This window comes from Carassius carassius, chromosome 45 (genome assembly GCF_963082965.1).
Source record: "Carassius carassius chromosome 45, fCarCar2.1, whole genome shotgun sequence".
Classification (NCBI taxonomy): Eukaryota; Metazoa; Chordata; class Actinopteri; order Cypriniformes; family Cyprinidae; genus Carassius; species Carassius carassius.
Window position 1 is genome coordinate 7,765,318 of NC_081799.1, and position 18,031 is coordinate 7,783,348.

The 18,031-nt window shown below is 35.8% G+C and overlaps 1 protein-coding gene across 2 annotated transcripts; it reads right to left on the reverse strand.

Moving 5' to 3' along the window:
• Positions 1–1,046: 1,046 nt before the first annotated feature.
• Positions 1,047–13,927, reverse strand: LOC132127605 (integrin alpha-2). Of its 2 annotated transcripts, none has more exons than XM_059539542.1 (30): positions 13,801–13,927; positions 12,513–12,636; positions 11,720–11,832; positions 11,431–11,522; positions 11,200–11,314; positions 10,988–11,115; positions 10,752–10,900; positions 10,523–10,673; positions 9,616–9,769; positions 9,419–9,492; positions 9,171–9,309; positions 8,402–8,547; positions 8,170–8,313; positions 7,883–8,086; positions 7,608–7,738; positions 7,364–7,527; positions 7,124–7,272; positions 6,888–6,998; positions 6,715–6,797; positions 5,257–5,398; positions 5,080–5,166; positions 4,895–4,971; positions 4,718–4,801; positions 4,198–4,300; positions 3,984–4,094; positions 3,732–3,842; positions 3,085–3,198; positions 2,907–2,996; positions 1,808–1,924; positions 1,047–1,687 (listed from the first exon to the last, which is right to left on the reverse strand). In XM_059539542.1, the coding sequence occupies exons 1-30, from the start codon at positions 13,844–13,846 to the stop codon at positions 1,601–1,603; spliced, it is 3,540 nt and encodes a 1,179-aa protein (XP_059395525.1). In that variant the 5' UTR covers positions 13,847–13,927; the 3' UTR covers positions 1,047–1,600. The 2 variants fall into 2 exon arrangements, with proteins under 2 accessions (XP_059395525.1, XP_059395527.1); XM_059539544.1 differs by having other exon boundaries at positions 7,124–7,264; positions 7,359–7,527.
• Between the last annotated feature and the right edge of the window lie 4,104 nt (positions 13,928–18,031).

An 18,031-nucleotide genomic window follows, 5' to 3' on the forward strand; every position in this document is an offset into this window, starting at 1 on the left:
GATACAGACCACAAACTAGAAAATAAAAAACACAAAAAGTACTTGAAAATAGTCTATGTTCGGATAACTTAACTCAATAAAATGTGTACCCTATGCAGCACAAGTTGCTTTGGATTAAAGCATCTGGCAAATGCATGAATGTAAATGTAATGCAAAATCTAAATATTTTGGGTTACCTAATTCTGTATTTCAAAAAAAATGGACCACTGGCCATATGATGAGCCCCTCATAATCAGCATCCATGTTTTTACTGGGAGAAAACTCCTGTAACAGACAGTCACGACAGCCTTTTATAGTTTATGCCTAAAAAAAAAAAAAACAGAACAGTTCATCGTAAAAAATAACATTTATAATATTTGTTATAAGCTACTAGCTGAAGGCCGGAGGAGATGATGAGCTACAGCTTAAGTCATTTGTGGATTAATGCGTATTGGAGACGCGATCCATTTAAAACGATTCAGTTCGATTTGGTGAACTGGTTCAAAAAGATCCGGTTACATCGAATGATTTGTTCGCGAACCGGATATGACAAACTGCTTTGTTTTGAACTCTCTCACAACAGACATGGAAGAAAAGACAATGCTGAATAAAGTCTTATTTTTTTTTTTTTTGCTATTTTTGGACCAAAAATGTATTTTCGATGCTTCAAAAAATTCGAACTGACCCTCTGATGACACATGGACTACTTTGATGATGTTTTTCTTACCTTTCTGGACATGGACAGTATACCGTACACACAGCTTCAATGGAGCGACTGAGAGCTCTCGGACTAAATCTAAAATATCTTAAACTGTGTCCCGAAGATAAACGGAGGTCTTATGGGTTTGGAACGACATGAGGGTGAGTTATTAATGACATAATTTTGATTATTGGGTAAACTAACCCTTTAAGATGTTTAGCATTACTGTATACTGAAGAATAATTGCTTTGGTAAAGACAAACCTAATAATCATTCATCTCTTTAAGATATGCTTATTCTTGAATAGTGACACAGAAGAGGCAAAATAACAAACCAGGCCAACAAAAACAGTTAAAAGAATATAATTTAATCTTCCCCCGGGGCTTGAATAATCACAACAGTAAGAGTCATTCATAATAAGTATTTCACATCAAGGAGTTATAACCACAGTGTGTCATCGTACTGGAGGTTTGTGCATAAGCGAGGTAAACGTCTCCGAAACACCCAACAACAGAAAATTAATGAAAAAGACACACTTCAAATTATGTTTTTACAGAGTTATCTGTCATGATTTAACTAAGAACCAAGTACAAACTGAAGCAAGTCAGAACGAGAAGGAAGCAGGAACTGACAGAGGGAAAAAATTCAGACATTCACCCCAAGCCCTCTGGCTTTAAGGAGACACATCCCGGCTCTCATGCGTGTAACAACACATTCGTTCATTCTTTTGAGGGCTTAACAAGAGTGAGCACTGAACAAGAAAGTGCATGAGAGTCAACAGTTGTGAGATACTTTAAAATACAGTAGATATTACCAGCCAGACCTCCTGGCAGGACCCGAATGGCAGTAAACTGAATATCAGTTATTAATCTGTACATTTCGAGGTAAAATTCTCCACAGAGATGAGCATTTATGTCCCGTTCATGCTTGATTCTCACACAGACCCTCTTGTTCTGCCGGATCCGGTTCATTTCCCTGTGGCAAAGCCATCCTCTTGAAGAAGCCAACCTGGTGGGACAACAGTGTTGTAATGTATATTATTACAACAAAGAATTTAACTTTGTCAAAATTACAGTGTATTAGTACAGTTGCAATTCTAAATGCTAAAACAAAGAGCTCGTTCTGTACCTTCCATAGGATCACTGTAACTAGAGCCAAAAGGAGGAGGCCGCCAATGACACTTCCTATGATTATACCAATAGGAATGTCTCCAGTCGCTCCTTCTTTACTCACTGTAATTTTTATCTGCAGCAGAGTCAGGAAAAAGTAGATAAAGCATATTACCACAACCATTATATATATGTACACACTCAGTAGGGTTGTTCCAATGAATGAAAGTATTGTGTATCGACAATAGCCAGACATATTGCCTGTTGCTGAAGCCTTTGACAACAAGGTGATTATTATAAGCATGCTAGTAAAAACCTGATTAATATATATAATTAATAATACAATGTGGTGCGTTATAACCAATCACACACAATTCCATTGATTTTATGAATGCAATGGCCAATCAGAGGCATCGATGAAACACCGCAGTTTTGTTGCTCAGTGCATGCGCTCGCTGTAAATGTTCTTCGCTCGTTTTCTGTAGCAGCTGTTTGAATAACCAAGGAAATGTAAGCGTTATAATTAGTTTACTTACAATTTTTATATTCAATCGTTATCATTTTAAATACAAATAATATTACTTAGTTTGATTACTCTCTGGATATAAAACTAGTCAAGTAAACAATAAAAAAAAGAGGAACAGTAAATACTTAAATAAAGGAGCATTATAATATTGTGTATTGGCTTAAATATTTAAATATTAGTTGTATTTCACACACACACACACACACACACACACACACACACACACACACACACACACATATATATTTACATAAATTTAAAGGAAACCTATTTGACTTTGTGGTCTGTTACACAAGTAATCTTAATTAAAGACATTGAACTACTTCATTCCAAACTTCTGCTTCTCGAGTATGTCATTTTAAGAATGTTTAGGCTTTTTATGGGAAAACATAACAAAAGTGCTTAAAACGAGCATACTGGACAAAAACCAACTTCCTTGTTAGTTCTTCTGATGAACAGAACAGCTATGTTCGTCAACCAACAAAACTAAACCAGCCAAGCACAGAAAATCATCTAGGCCAAGCTGATTTCGGTTATTATTTAAGCAAAGTTGAACATCTTAAAAACAACTGAAAGACGGGGATGAACTGACCTGTTGCTGTTTGTGTGTGATGACTATGAGATCAGGCTGAGATGTGTGTATCTCAGAGCTTCCAGCCACTAAAACCGTCTGAAAATCAGCCTGGAAGGAGATAAAGAGTGGAATAAAGCTTCTGCTCAGGACAGATAACAGAAGTAGATAGGGCTCAAGCACCTCAAGAGACACTCACAAAGGCAAATGTGCCATTCCAGATCCTAGTGGTGATGTTTACGAAGTAGCTGGTCTTCACCTCCAGATCTTTGAGGACACAAGTTATGGTTTCACATTTTGCTGCCTTACAATCCTGGAAATGAAAAAAAAAAAAAACGTATTTTACACTAGCATATATTATTATAATTTCAAATGTGATTATTTTTCAAAATGTCATTTATTCCTGTGATCAAAGCTGAATTCTTAGCATAATTTCTCTAGTTTTCAGTGTCACCAGCCTGATCTTACAACATTCTTTATGTATTTTACGAGGTGGCTAATTTGTATGAATTTGTATGAGCTCATTAGTACAAATTCAAACGATTTGTGCTAAATCGTACATATTTTATGAGATGAACAATTCATATGAATTTTTACGAATGACCTAAACCTACCCATCACTGGGGTCTAGACAAATTGTACAAAATCGTATGAGTGAGGTCGTACGAATTAGCCACCTCGTAAAATATGTACAAATTGGTCGTGAGATAGCGTCACACGATCCTTTAGAAATCATTCTATTATACTAATGTGCTGCAAAGAAACATTTATTATTATTATATTTAAAACCCAGAACGCCTATATTACAGCATGTATAATTTAACATAAACACACACACATACTGACCAGTTCTGCTGTCCCTCTGAAGCTCTCTTTAGTGAAGTGGGCCGTGTGTGTTTTCTCTCTGATCCTCAGTGGGTCAATCAGATGGCTGCTGTCACACTGCACATTTACAACCTACTCAGCAGAAACACAGATTAATGTTCTGGTTTTTCATCCCAGTGGTAGTTACAGTATAAATACTTATGCAGTTAAATACTTTATTTGAAAAGAAATTGATTTCCTAATGCATTTTAATAGAGCATTATTTATTCTCACAGGTGCTGTTTGGACTGAAGTCACATATAATAAAGGATTTGCAGCTTTGGTGCTAGAGGGCAGCGAGATGGTCAGACGAGCCTGGTTGATTGGGAAAGTTCCTGTTGAAACCTGCAGAAAGACATGCTTCAAATAACTATCGCATAGTCCACATTGCTAACTCTAGAGGGAAACATAGTAGTTTAATGTGAAATATAGTGTTGTTTTTACTCACTCGTAATGTAATGTCGAATTCTGGGCCGATGTCATCGAAACCTGAGACAGTATGTTTGACTTGATCCTCAGGACCAATCCCGCAAAAATCCAAGTTTAAGTTTCTAGAAAAATTATTTAAAATAATAAATGGAACTACAGTTTTTACATTACAAAAACGTATGAGCCCTTTTCTGTGTGATAGAGGTCAAGGTTAATATGCAGTATAATATATATAGTATATATAATAAGTCTGCATAATCATATTTCTTATTATAATCAATTTCTTATTATTATCAATGATGAAAACAGTGATGAAAACTAAAACTGAAGACTGGAATAATGATGCTAAAATGTAGCTTGAAAACACAAGAATAAATGACATTTATAAATATATTGCAATAGAAAACTGTTATTTTAAATCAAATAAAAGTAGTCTTGGTGAACAGAAGAGACTTCTTACATAAAATCGTAAGTATTTCAAGTGTTTGACCACTTCACAAGCACATACAGGTTATCGGAGCATGACTTTGACCTCTGACCTGGTGAGGATGATTTCAGCATTGTACTGGACTGGGATGAAGAGAGAGACCTTGTTATCAGATGTCACTTCCTCCTCGCTGTCACTGGAAATGGTTATGTGTTGGGTTATTTACAGCTGAAACCAAACAGTTACACAAAAGCTGGTAGAGAACTGTGTTAACAACAAGTACTTTTACCTTTGCACTTCAAAGTTCACAACAGCCTGTTTCTCGAGGTGATTTAAGTTGAAGTCAAAGTGGATCTCAAATGTTACCTGATGATGAGGCAAAATGACATTATTGAAGAAAACAAAAAGTGTGTATGGTCTCACACACACACACACACACACACACACACACACACACAGATGCTTTTCTCTTACCGTCTGGCCAGGCGTCAGGGTCGGGTATCCAACTCTGCAGTCGAGTGAGCCTGCTTTTGAACTGCATTTCACCTCAGTGTTGTCTGCCTGCACACACAAGCAAGAGGATTCACAGAGACAATTTCTCGTACACAAACCAGAGCAGACTTATGCCAGAACACGAAACGGTGGGCGTACAGGTGGTGTGAAAGAGGCGTAGAACAGGTTACTGGAGAAGTTAGCAGACACTCTTGTGTTGTACGCATTTTCCTTCATGTTCATTACTGTCACGATGAAGGACAGTCTTCTTCTGTCAGGACTGACTAGAAGTGAAGATGAGCTGCAAAACACAACAAAATCTTTTTACATTTCAGGATTCTGGTTCTTTTAATACACCTAGATCTGCTGCTAGTCATTGATTGTTTTGGGTTGACTCTTAAAGGGACAGTTCACGCTAACAAAAATGCTGAGTCCTAGAGATCCTAGAGATTCCCAAACGTTTTTATCAGCAGAACCTGATTGACTTTTTACTTGAAGCGGTCCTTGATATTTGTAATTAATTTTAATAATTCAACATCACATTCGCATGTTAATGTTTCTCTGATATCAGTTAATGTAACCTGACATGCATATAAACAAATAATGTGATATGCTTCAAATATCTATTTTAGAACATGTTTACTAAACAGGAAAAATAAGTGTGAGAGCGTAATTTCAAAACAGCGCAGATGGGCGTGGAAATATCTGCGGGTGATTTACTGACAATGTACAATTTAAAGAACACAGACACAACATCTCATTTACATATCGACCAACGCAATCTACCAAGCGCAGCACCAATTAGTGGAAGGATATGTTCGGATTCGGATAATATGCTTTTCTGGCATTCCAAATAAATTAATACTTGTGGGAAAAAATCCCCTTCTTTCTACAAATGCTCTCTCTGTTCTCTGTGGTGCCTCTTCCTAGCGACAACAAATGCAGCCATTTCAAGCACAAAATAGTTTAAGACATGCTTTTTTGGAGTGTTAAAAAATGTGGAAACCTTAGTAATTATAATTATAAATAATTATAAATATCTGTGTGTGTTCTTTGTATATTTATTATGTATATATAAATACATACACATGAATGTATATTTTTTGGAAAAATATGTTGTTAATATATTAAATATATTTATATATAATATAAATTATATGAATAATAATATTAAATAATATGAATAGAAATGTATACTTGTAAATATGTTTAAATATTTTCACTATTTTACATATATTTTCAACTATATACTGTATATTTGTGTATTTATATATACATAATAAATATACACACTCATATATTAAATATTATATATACATATATATATATATATATATATATATATATATATATATATATATATATATATATACATACATACATATATATACACACACAAATATATATATATATATATATATATATATATCTGTATGATGTTTTAATTTATTTTTATTAAAAATTTTGTTTCAATAATTTAGGGACTTATATATCAACTTATTTCAGTTATTTTTGCTTTTGTTTTCAAGTTAAAATTTTCATCTCATATTGACATTCTTAGAAGTTTTACCATTTTACATTATACTTTACTTGTGTGTGTGTTTGTGTGAAGGTTACCTAGATACATTAACAGCTTTCACAGTCAGCTTCAGGTCACAAGAGCATTTGTCATCAGAGCCACAGTCCTTTACAAAAGGGATCTGAACAAACAGGAATACATTTGAGACAAACTTTGAAATGACTGAAACTGATAATGACTGACTCTTAACTAAATTTAGAGGGGATCTTACGAAAAATTCCCAGGCTTTGGGCTGAAATGCATCCAGGACAGGCCCTGTCTCTGAATTCTGTGGACTGATGTCGACTCGCAAAGCAACTGGACTGACAAAATCAGGGGTCTCCTGTTAAACAATAAAAGCATCTGTGTAAAATGATCAGTCAAGCACTTTTAAATGAAATGAAGCTAGACAACAGAGTATTGTTATTTTGAACAACATGTGGCTTGTAGCAAGTGGCAAAAACTCACCTGCACATAGACATAATGATCAACACAGATTTCTTTGTCAGAGACACTGAGAGATTTCTGGATCAGACGCTCTGAGTTGTCAAACTGGGCTCTTGAAGTGTCTCTAGATGACTGCAGGCCAGCGTCAAGAGTCAGGTTGTACTTGATATCTAAACAAAAGTGTAATTTTATTCACTTTCATGGAGATTTTTGGAGCAATTAACATACATGAGATACAAAACACATGAGAGACGACCTTACCTACTTTACCCGCTAATACTGTGGGTCTGAATGTTGATCTGAAACAGACTTTGGCACTAACACACGACACCATCCTTCCTCCGAACATGCAAGGTTTACTCAGAATGCTGATCTTCTCAGGGCTGAAGGAGACCGTTGCTGTGACAGCTGCAACTGTCCTTGACCTGAGATCACAGATACTGTATGAGCATCATGCTTTCATTATGATTTTATAGATCTTAAACAACTAGATGGAGATCCTCACCAGAGCTGCACTGCTTTCCCAGCCGCTCCGACTGAAATATCAGGGATCGAGTCAGCGTTCATATCACCACGACTATCTAAAGAGCGTCCAAAGAAACGAAACGCTGGGCCCACTGTAGATCCAAGTATTTTCTGCAGAAAATAAGAAGAGAGACAACTAAATAAGAAGACTTGTTTAGTACGAAGGGACATTTTACAGCATTTTACACCCTTTACAGTATACATATATATATATATATATATATATATATATATATAATTATTAGAGTGCTCTACCTGAGAGCTCTGCTTTCTGATGGTTTTTCTTTCTCCATAGTAGATGTAAATGGCACCTTGGCCATTGCCTTCCAGCGGAGCACCAACCACAACGTCTCTGAAGCTGTCCAGGTTTAGATCGGGGACAGCAATGATGGCCGTCCCAAACCGAGCATTCTCTGACGTGGAGGGTCCCTCTAACCTCCCCTGGTTGCTTAAGATGCCCTGAGAACAACATGAGGCAATCTTTTTAAACACGAGGACCTGTTTTGAATTAAGATTAGTTTTATGGGCAGTAAATGTTTCACATTGGTAATGGTGTAGAGGTAGACTCTTCCTGTTTCAGATTTCTCCTCGCTCATGTACATCGGCGCTCCGACCAGCAGCAGATCCGTCACACCGTCAGCGTCCACATCGACAGGACAGAGAACGCTGCCAAAATAAGAGCCGATCTGCAAACCACACACCACACTGATCTAAGACAGGACTTGAGTGTGTAACACAGCTAAAACACATTAAAGATCACAGACAGACGAGTACCTGATCTCCTCTCTGTGAATCTATGATGAGCGGCTGATTCTGGCTGTTCATACTGTAAACTACAACCAGTCCTCTGTGAACGGCACGAGGAGCACCGGCCACATAAAACTCAGACGAGCCGTCAATCACAGACGCCACAGAGTATCCTGAACACAAGACAGCAGAAAATGCATTTGTTTCATCAAAAATACAGTAAAAGCTGCATGTTACACTACCATTCAAAATTTTGGGGTAAATGTTTTTTGAAAGGAGTATATGCTCAGCAAGGCTATATTTTTTTGTAAATAAAAATACAGTAAAACAGTAATTTTGTGAAATATTATTGTAATTTAAAATAACTATTTTCTATGTGGATATATTTTAAAAGGAAATGTATTTCCGTGAAGGTAAAGCTGTGTTTTCAGCATCATTACTCCAGTCTTCAGTGTCACACAATCCTTCAGAAATCATAATTATTTGCTGATTTGATGCTCAAGAATTAATTCTGATCATTATCAATGTTTAAAACAGTCGTGCTGCTTCATATTTTTTATTAGGATTGTTTGATGAATAAAAAAGCTTTTATTTGACCAGCATTTATTTGAAACAGTGAACTAATATTTATGATCAGTTTAATGCATCCTTGCTGAATAAAAGTGTTATTTCATTTAAAAATAAAATCTTACTGACCCCAAACTTTTGGACAGTAGCATGGATATGAAAAAAGACCTCTATATATTTTCTTTCGTTCATTCAGAATACTTTAAAGTTAATTTTCTGGCTGGCTCACCAAGTAATGAACTGTGGTTTCTGTCATCCAGGATTTTCTCGAAAGCATTTTTGTGGAAAATGTGTGATTTCCCAGCTGTGTGATGGACGACGGTCCCGCTCCATCCATACGCTCCGACAGCACCCAGCATGATCACATCCTGTGGGATAAAATGCCCCCCTGTCATGCCTTCAATTCTTCTGAATCAGTATGGCACATTAGAAATCAGTTAGATTACTCAATCAGATATTTTGAAAGATTACTGGCACCTTCTTATTAGTCTGATGTGCGCTGAATCCAACTTGGGACATCTCCAGTTGAAATTCCTGACCTTGACTGGTGCCTCAAATGAAAAAAGGCAAAATATTTGAATGCTTATCCTAATTCAAAGCTGTTTTTTTAAGATAAAAAGGTTGACACCGGATGAACAAATTCATTATTAATTTGGCATATGTGAATGATTTACCTTCAATGTTAAAGATCCTGTCCCCCAGCGTTCCTGCGATATAGATCAGCGCTTGCTCTGATGACACATTGAACATGTAGTTCTCTGTTGGAGTGCTAGCGATCAATTCAATCTCCTCGATGAATTTTTGAATATTGGCACTTTCCTTTAGAATCTGAATAAATTCATAGATGACAGTTAATTCAAAAATGATGTTCGTCTCTTTAAAGAAATAAAAACCGTAAAATTAGGCACTTTAGTATAAAATTTTAAACAATGAATAATTAAAATAGTTTATGTTCTGTAATGAATCTCACTACTAATTGTATTTCACATAAATTGAGCATCGCGTTAGTTCAGTCAGGCCACGTTAGTCACGCTTGCATCAGCTGACAGTCAGTTGTTCCTGACGTCTACCAATCCAGTCTTTACACCTATCACCTGCGGTCTATTTAAATTCCCATTCTTCAGTGTCTCTTCCATCGCATCGCTGCTTGCAATTAACTCCCTCCTCCAACCCCAACTCCACCAACTGAACATGCAATCCGATCTAACTTTGTTCTTTCTTTACAGTGTCTTCATTGGAAGCAGTCTCTATCACATTTTGTTTACAACACACGTAATTGTGAATTGTAATTATGTATGCTTTAATGGTTCTGTTCTGTACCCCAGGGGGGTTTGTCTTGCTGCTCTCCCCGCTCTGTCCAAGCATGGCTGCATGGACAGGCGTGTGGAGTGTTGCCCAGAACATAACCATACCGCCAACACTAACTGTATGCAATTATAATTGTCATAAATATACTTGACGGAAGTGGTCATGATTGAATGTTCTCTCATTTCAACTTGTATGATAGATCAAAATGCATTATCGTATTGTATCTTGTTGACGTAATGCTTTTTTTTTCATGTTGATCTCTCTTTCACTCACAGCAATGCCAAAGCGAATGATGCCATCTTTGTTGCATCTCTCAATGACCTCTGGACCTTTATCACCATCAGCAGATTCTCCATCTGTAACCACCACCAACACCTTGGTGGCACCAGGACGGCCACCATTTTCTGGAAGGAAAGCTGTCTGTCTGAAATACAAACAATGTTTTATTTCCCCCACAAATAATAAAGAAAAAAAATAAGAAATAAATTCAAATAAAAAATACCTGGCCTTGTCAAGTGCTTCAAAGGTGTTGGTATCATATCCAGTTATTTGATTAATACCAGAAGCTTCTGAAAGAACTTTGTCTCTATTTTGGTCAGAACTAAAATGATAATGAAACGTCAAATCCTCTGAATACTGCATTATACTGACCTAAAAAATAAACAGAATCCCAATTAAGTCATATCATATAAATCAAAGAAAAAATCAGTTCAGATAAAGGTTAATAACAGTACTTACTCGAGTTTTATCTGGTCCGATATCGAGATTTTCCAGAAGCTTAATGAGAAAGTTTGTAACATCAGGCCATGGATATATACTGTTTGATCCGTCCAAAACAATGCCAACATCTATTGGCCCACCACAAGCTGAAAGAGAAATTCAGATTAAGAATCACTCACTTATCCTATTAAATATTTTGTACACTTCTGACCGTACGAAATAAGATGTACTTTGAATGGCAGGAGAGAAGGATGACTGGATCGTAAACTGTGGGCTCACTTCAGCACAGACTCCTGGGTAAAAATACTGACTGCCACAGCGCTGAGCCCACAGAGGACCACACGTCTGAAACACAAACATGCCATCGGCTTTCTACAGTTTCCTCCATTATGTTGAGCAATGTTTTCAAAAAGGAGTAAGATCCGGCCCCCTGATGGGGACACAATGCTACTGCAGCATACCATCAACATGTCAGGTTTAGCCATTGGAGTGAGAGTCAGGCCCAGACTCATGTTGACATTGATGCTCTGCACATCATCTATGCTGATAGAGTCTGTCAAGACACAGATATATTTCCATGACAGGTAGGAAAAATTTGATAATTCTGATTTAATGGACTTTAAAGGACTTAAAAAGTATTTTGGTGTCAGATAGTTTTAAATAATCTTGGTGTACCATGTCCAAAAGCCCATGTTCATACCACAATACTTTTTGTAAGTGCATGATTATTTAAAATAAAGAGAAATTTACCTGCAAGGTTTAGTTTCTGGCAAGGGAGTGTTCTGGAAGCACTGATGTCACACTTATATATGTCTCCTTTTCTATTCTGAGGGTATCCACTCCAGGGAGAACCCACCAGCAGCCTGAGCAAAAATAACCATTCGTCTATGCAATCAAACTAATTATGCATGCAAATGACTCAATTTTTAAACGTACTTATGATATGTTTCCCTATAATTAGGGTATATTTCAACCAAAAATGATCTTCAGGCAATTCAAGATGTAGATGAGTTTGTTTCTGCATCAGAATAGATTTGGAGAAATGTAGCATTACATCTTGCTCACCAATGGATCCTCTGCAGTGAATGGGTGCCGTCAGATAAGTGGTGTGTGTGAATCACTTGTGGATTATTGTGATGTTTTTATCAGCAGTTTGGACTCTCATTCTGACGGCACCCATTCAATGCAGAGGATCGACTGATGAACAAGTGATGTAATGATACATTTCTCCAAATCTGTTCCCTTGATAAAACAAACTCATCTACATCTTGGATGACCTGAACGTGAGTACACTGTTGAGAAATATTTTGTTTTTAGAGGGGAATGTTCCTTTAAGATTGGTAGAGTGCCAAATACTTTTCCCTAAAAGTTGACTGGTATTCTGGACAAGAATTAGTCATTAACAAAGCAGTCTCAAATCCCCCACTGTAATCTGTGAGTGAACCGTGATTCATAGCACCAGTCCAACACTTTTCAAAAATAGACTTTAAATCCACAATGCATTTTTATACATTTTGATCATGTGGTGTGTGACATATCTTACCATTTTCCTTGATCATTGCTTATCTGTTGTACAGTGTAGCCAAACTCTTCTACCACAAGACCTGAGAAGATCTTAGCCCCTGCTGTTCCCACATTGAAACCCTGAGTGTGAGCAATACAGAAACCTGCGAGGAAAAGTTTGATATTCTCAGCTCTGATTTTAGACCCTATTTTGTTTGGAAATGTATATTCACACACAGTATATTTAATACGATTCTAGTTCTACAAAAAACTTTTTTCCATGAGACATCTGACATTGGTAAGCCTTTTTTATGACCAGCAGTATCTCGGCATATTTCAAACAATACTGATAAGCTGAAGTGAGAACCCAACCCTTTCTAAACTTTACACCAAACACACCTTCACTACAAACCATGACATCTTCACTAAACTATTATCCACAGATTTATCTGCATCAACACAGATTTATCATGTCCGAATGTGTATTTTTTTTTAATAGTATAGATTCCAAGAGTGAGTGAGTAAATAAATACATAAAATCGATGTTAGTTTTCATACAGAAAAATATATAAATAGATACATTTACCTGAAAAGCATAATTAGTTAAATTAATAGTTTAAATCTAAATTTTTTTAATTTGCCAAAGATTCATAGTTAAAACAATAAAGAAATGTCATGGGTAGGAAAAAAAAATTATTCAGCATACAGTATTTTGTCCTAAAGTACAATTGTACAATACATACAATTTAAATAGTACTTTTTTCAGTTGCTCTTAGGTTAAGATATTTTTACAGACAGTTTACTAAGTATATAAAACAGTTTCTTTATAGAACAGGACCAACTTTATATTAAGTGGCCTTAACTACTATGTACTTAGATTTTAATTAATAATTTAGTACAATGTACTTATTGTGTACATACATGTTTTTACATTGTACTTATATTTTTTTTTTAAACTACATGCGATTACATCTGTATTTAATTTCTGTAATTACATTTATAATTACACTGTTGACCCATACCTTACACCTTAACCCACCCTTAAACTTATCCATACCTCCAACCCTCTCCCTAACCTTACCCCTATCCCACCTCAATAGCAGCAAAAGTGTTTTACAATACAATATGAACACAATAAGTACATTGTACTTATTTTTTATGTAAGTACATAGTAGTTAAGGCCACCTAATATAAAGTGGGACCATAGATCCTTACCACAAAATCTTCATTTGTTGCAGCTTTAATATTAACATGTCTGTCCATCCAAATGAAAACTATGAAGATTAATAACTTGTAAGCATCATTAAGTAAGCAAAACAAGTACTTACCCTGCAATAATATCAGTAGTATCACAACTTTTTCCACTTTGTCCATTGCTGGAGAAATGGTTAAGAAAGAGTAGATAGCGATGTCTCCAGTCCTGCTGTAACTGTTAATAATGAAACAACCTAAACTATTCCCATGGCTCATAGGATGTGATGTCATAGCAGCGCTCCCATACTATGGCAAGCCAAATTAACTTTTATTCATTCGCAGAATATGTATTCTTGATATCAACAATTCAATTTTCACTAGTAAAAATGTTCATTCTCAATATCAACAATTACATTTCCACTAGTAACAATTAGAATTTTTGATATCAACAATTCAATTTCCACTAGTAACAATGTTAATTCTTGATATCAGGAATAGTATTTCTACTAGTAACAATTGCTATTTTTGATATCAACAATTCAATTTTCACTAGTAACGATGGTCCGTGTATATTTTGGTCATTTGATTTTCTATTTAAAAATAAATAAAGATAAATGAGAAACGGTTTGATTTTCGTTTTTTCATTTGTTTAAATTTATTTTTTTGACCAAACAGAAATTCATTTATTCAATGACATTTGAATTTTACTGTAGGGCTATATGATCTACAATGACATGAAATATGCAGATTCTTAGCCTACTAATTTTATTCTATGCCTATTTAAGAAAAACCTCACATGTAGCCTAACATGAAATACAATTACAAAAGAAAATACAAAAATACAAAAGAAATACAATTTCTTACTAGTAAAGACCTTTATTTTTGATATCAGTAATCACATGGTTGCTAGTAACGACACGTATTCTTGATATCAAAAATGACGTCATCAGAAATGCAGAAATGCGTTTAGCATATCAAAAATGAAATTACAACTAGTAATACACATAATTCTTGATATCTTTAACTTTATTGTTGCATGTTAAAATTACATTTTCACTAGTAAAAGTTGTTATTTTAGATATCATGAATTCCTTTTTGGATATGTGCATAGCAATGAACTCCTTTTTGGATATGTGCATAATTTAATGACGAGTGCAACCCTTTATGAATGTTTATTGCTGATAGATGACAAAATAAAGAGCCCAAATGAGAATGGGCACATTCGATTGCTCTCTCATGAAAATAAAACACTCCTGTAGGCTGTTTTTAATAATTATTTTGTTTTTATTTTGGCACAGTTTATTTAACTCCGCCTACCAACGTCTGGTAGTGTTAAACAATAATATAAAAAGACTTTAGTTTTCTGTTCTGTGGTGCAGATGGTAGAGCACAAAGCCTTCAGATAGTGTCAAGCGTGTGGCGGTGACCAGGTGAGGAGTACAAAGACAATGTGTCTTGCCTTCAGTCAAGCAGTGGAAGTGTCATGGTCTGGGGCTGCATGAGTGCTGCCGGCACTGGGGAGATACAGTTCACTAAGGAGAACCATGAATGCCAACATTTACTGTGAAATACTGAAGCAGAGCATGATCCCCTCCCTTTGGAGACTGGGCCGCAGGGAAGTATTCCAACATGATAACGATGCCAAACACACCTTCAAGACGACCACTGCGTTGCTAAAGAAGCTGAGGTGAAAGGTGATGGATTGGTCAAGCACGGGCATCCTCAAACTGAAGGTGGAAGAGCGCAAGGTCTCTAAGATCTGGAAGAGGACTCCAGTGGCAACATGTGAAATCCAAGCCCAAGAGGGTTAACATTGAAATGGTTGAGACAGACATGAGAAAGAGGTTCAATAGACTTTATCATTCCCCTTGTCCACCGATGCTTCAAGAACTGGACAACATGTTATATAAAAATTATTCATATTAGGACAGGACTCATTCAGGTTGCCAGCAATATTACCAAAAAAAAAAAAAAAAAGTCCAGTAAAATGTTTGTATGATGCATTATTTCCTTTTATGGTTTTCCTTTTTTTTTTTTTGATGTATTAGAAGAAATTGTAATAAAACCAAAAATAAACACCTGAAAAAACGACATGAAGTTACTTTTAAAACTAAATTAATACCTTGTTCACTTTTCCTTTTAATTATCCGAAGGACTGGGTGGCCAATAAAAAGAAACAGCATCAATTTACTTTTTTAAAATTAACAAACGAACAAAAAAAAAATTAATCCAGCCATAATATAATTTTCACGTTTCAACGACAAAACAAATAAATAAAGGAGGAGCCGTTTCTGCACATGGACGTTCTTCTGCCCTCTTTGGCCAATGCTGAAGCTAGAACGAGGGGTGTCGGAAAATCTCATTAATATTCATGATCTCCTTTATTTTTTATATCAGTAATCACGTGGTTACTAGTACAGATGTCAATTCTTGATATCAACAATTTAATTGTCACTAGTAACAATGTTAATTCTTGATATCAACAATTTGATTTTCACTAGTTAAACTGTTGATTCTTGATATCAGGAATTAGATTTCTACTAGTAACAATTGCTATTTTTGATATCAACAATTTAATTTCCACTAGTAACAATGTTAATTATTGATATCAACAATTCAATTTTCACTAGTAACAATGTTAATTCTTGATATCTGTAATTGTATTTTCACTAGTTAAATGTCACCATAGGCTTCCATTCAAATTTAATTGTTGATATCAAGAATTGCTTTCTTACTAGTTGAAATTCCAATCTCACATATCAGAAATACAATTCTTAATAGTAAAGACCTTTATTTTTGATATCAGTAATCACACGGTCACTAGAACCGACGTCAATTATCAAGAATTAAATTTTTGATATCAACAATTACATTTCCACTAGTAACGACACGTATTCTTGATATCAAAAATGACGTCATCAGAAATGCAGAAATGCGTTTAGCATATCAAAAATGAAATTACAACTAGTAATACACATAATTCTTGATATCTTTAACTTTATTGTTGCATGTTAAAATTACATTTTCACTAGTAAAATTTTTTTATTTTAGTTATCATGAATTCCCTTTTGGATATGTGCATAGCAATGAACTCCTTTTTGGATATGTGCATAATTTAAAGGAATAGTTCACCCAAAAATCATAATTATGTAATTAATAACTTACCCTCATGTTGTTCCAAAACCATAAGACCTCCGTTTATCTTCTGAACACAGTTTAAGATATTTTAGATTTAGTCCGAGAGCTCTCAGTCCCTCCATTGAAGCTGTGTGTACGGTCTACTGTCCACGTCCAGAAAGGTAAGAAAAACATCATCAAAGTAGTCCATGTGACATCAGAGGGTCAGTTAGAATTTTTTGAAGCATCGAAAATACATTTTGGTCCAAAAATAGCAAAAACTACGACTTTATTCATCATTGTCTTCTCTTCTGTGTCTTCTCTTCTCATATCCGGTTCGCGAACGAATCATTTAATGTTACCGGATCTTTTTGAAACAGTTCCCCAAATCGAACTGAATCGTTTTAAACGGTTCGCGACTCCAATACGCATTAATCCACAAATGACTTAAGATGTTAACTTGTTTAATGTGGCTGACACTCCCTCTGAGTTAAAACAAACCAATATCCCGGAGCAATGCATGCACTCAAACAGTACACTGACTGAACTGATGTGAAGAGAGAGATGAACACAGAGCCGAGCCAGATAATGACTCGTTCACGAGTCAAGAACTGGTTGCATCGGTTTTCGGATCAGTAGTTCTTTCTGACAGTTCGATTCAATAAACCGGTTGAAGAAAACGGTTTCGTTCACCGGTTCTTTTGCGCTCGACGTAATGGCGTCATTGGCGATGATTGCAAGCCTTCGGTTTACCTGGGCTCATAACATTAGCACAGAATCAGTTCAGAATCAATCACCAAAAGAATCAGTTCGGTTCAGACGCTCTGTGTGTCGGTCTGCTTCACGCTGAATCACACATGCGCAGTATCATCAGCTCCTCAGTTCTCGAATCGGACACGTCTGACAGAAACAGTTCTTGACTAGTGAACGAGTCATTATCTGGCTCGGCTCGGTGTTCATCTTCAGTTCTCTCTTCACAGCAGTTCAGTCAGTGTACTGTTTGAGTGCATGCATTGCTCTGGGATATTGGTTTGTTTGAACTCAGAGGGAGTGTCAGCCACATTAAAAAAGTTAACAGCTTAAGTCATTTGCGGATTAATGCGTATTGGAGACGCAAACCCATAGACTGTAAAAAATATGGACAAAGCGTCTGTGACGTCACCCATAGACTTTCTGAAGAACGGGTTTAAAGCCGTTTATGGGGGGTATGGGCTGAGCCATCTTGGAAAATCTTGGGAAATCCTAACC

Bases quoted from the DNA above. Each gene is read 5' to 3' on its own strand.
- LOC132127605 (XM_059539542.1), bottom strand. From the start codon at position 13,846: ATGGACAAAGTGGAAAAAGTTGTGATACTACTGATATTATTGCAGG. The intron at 8,548-9,170 runs GTGAGCCAGCCA...TCTTGTGTTCAG, and splicing joins AAACCACAGTTCATTACTTG to GATACTCTGTGGCGTCTGTG. The intron at 4,301-4,717 runs GTCAGAGGTCAA...TAATTTTTCTAG, and splicing joins GCTGAAATCATCCTCACCAG to AAACTTAAACTTGGATTTTT.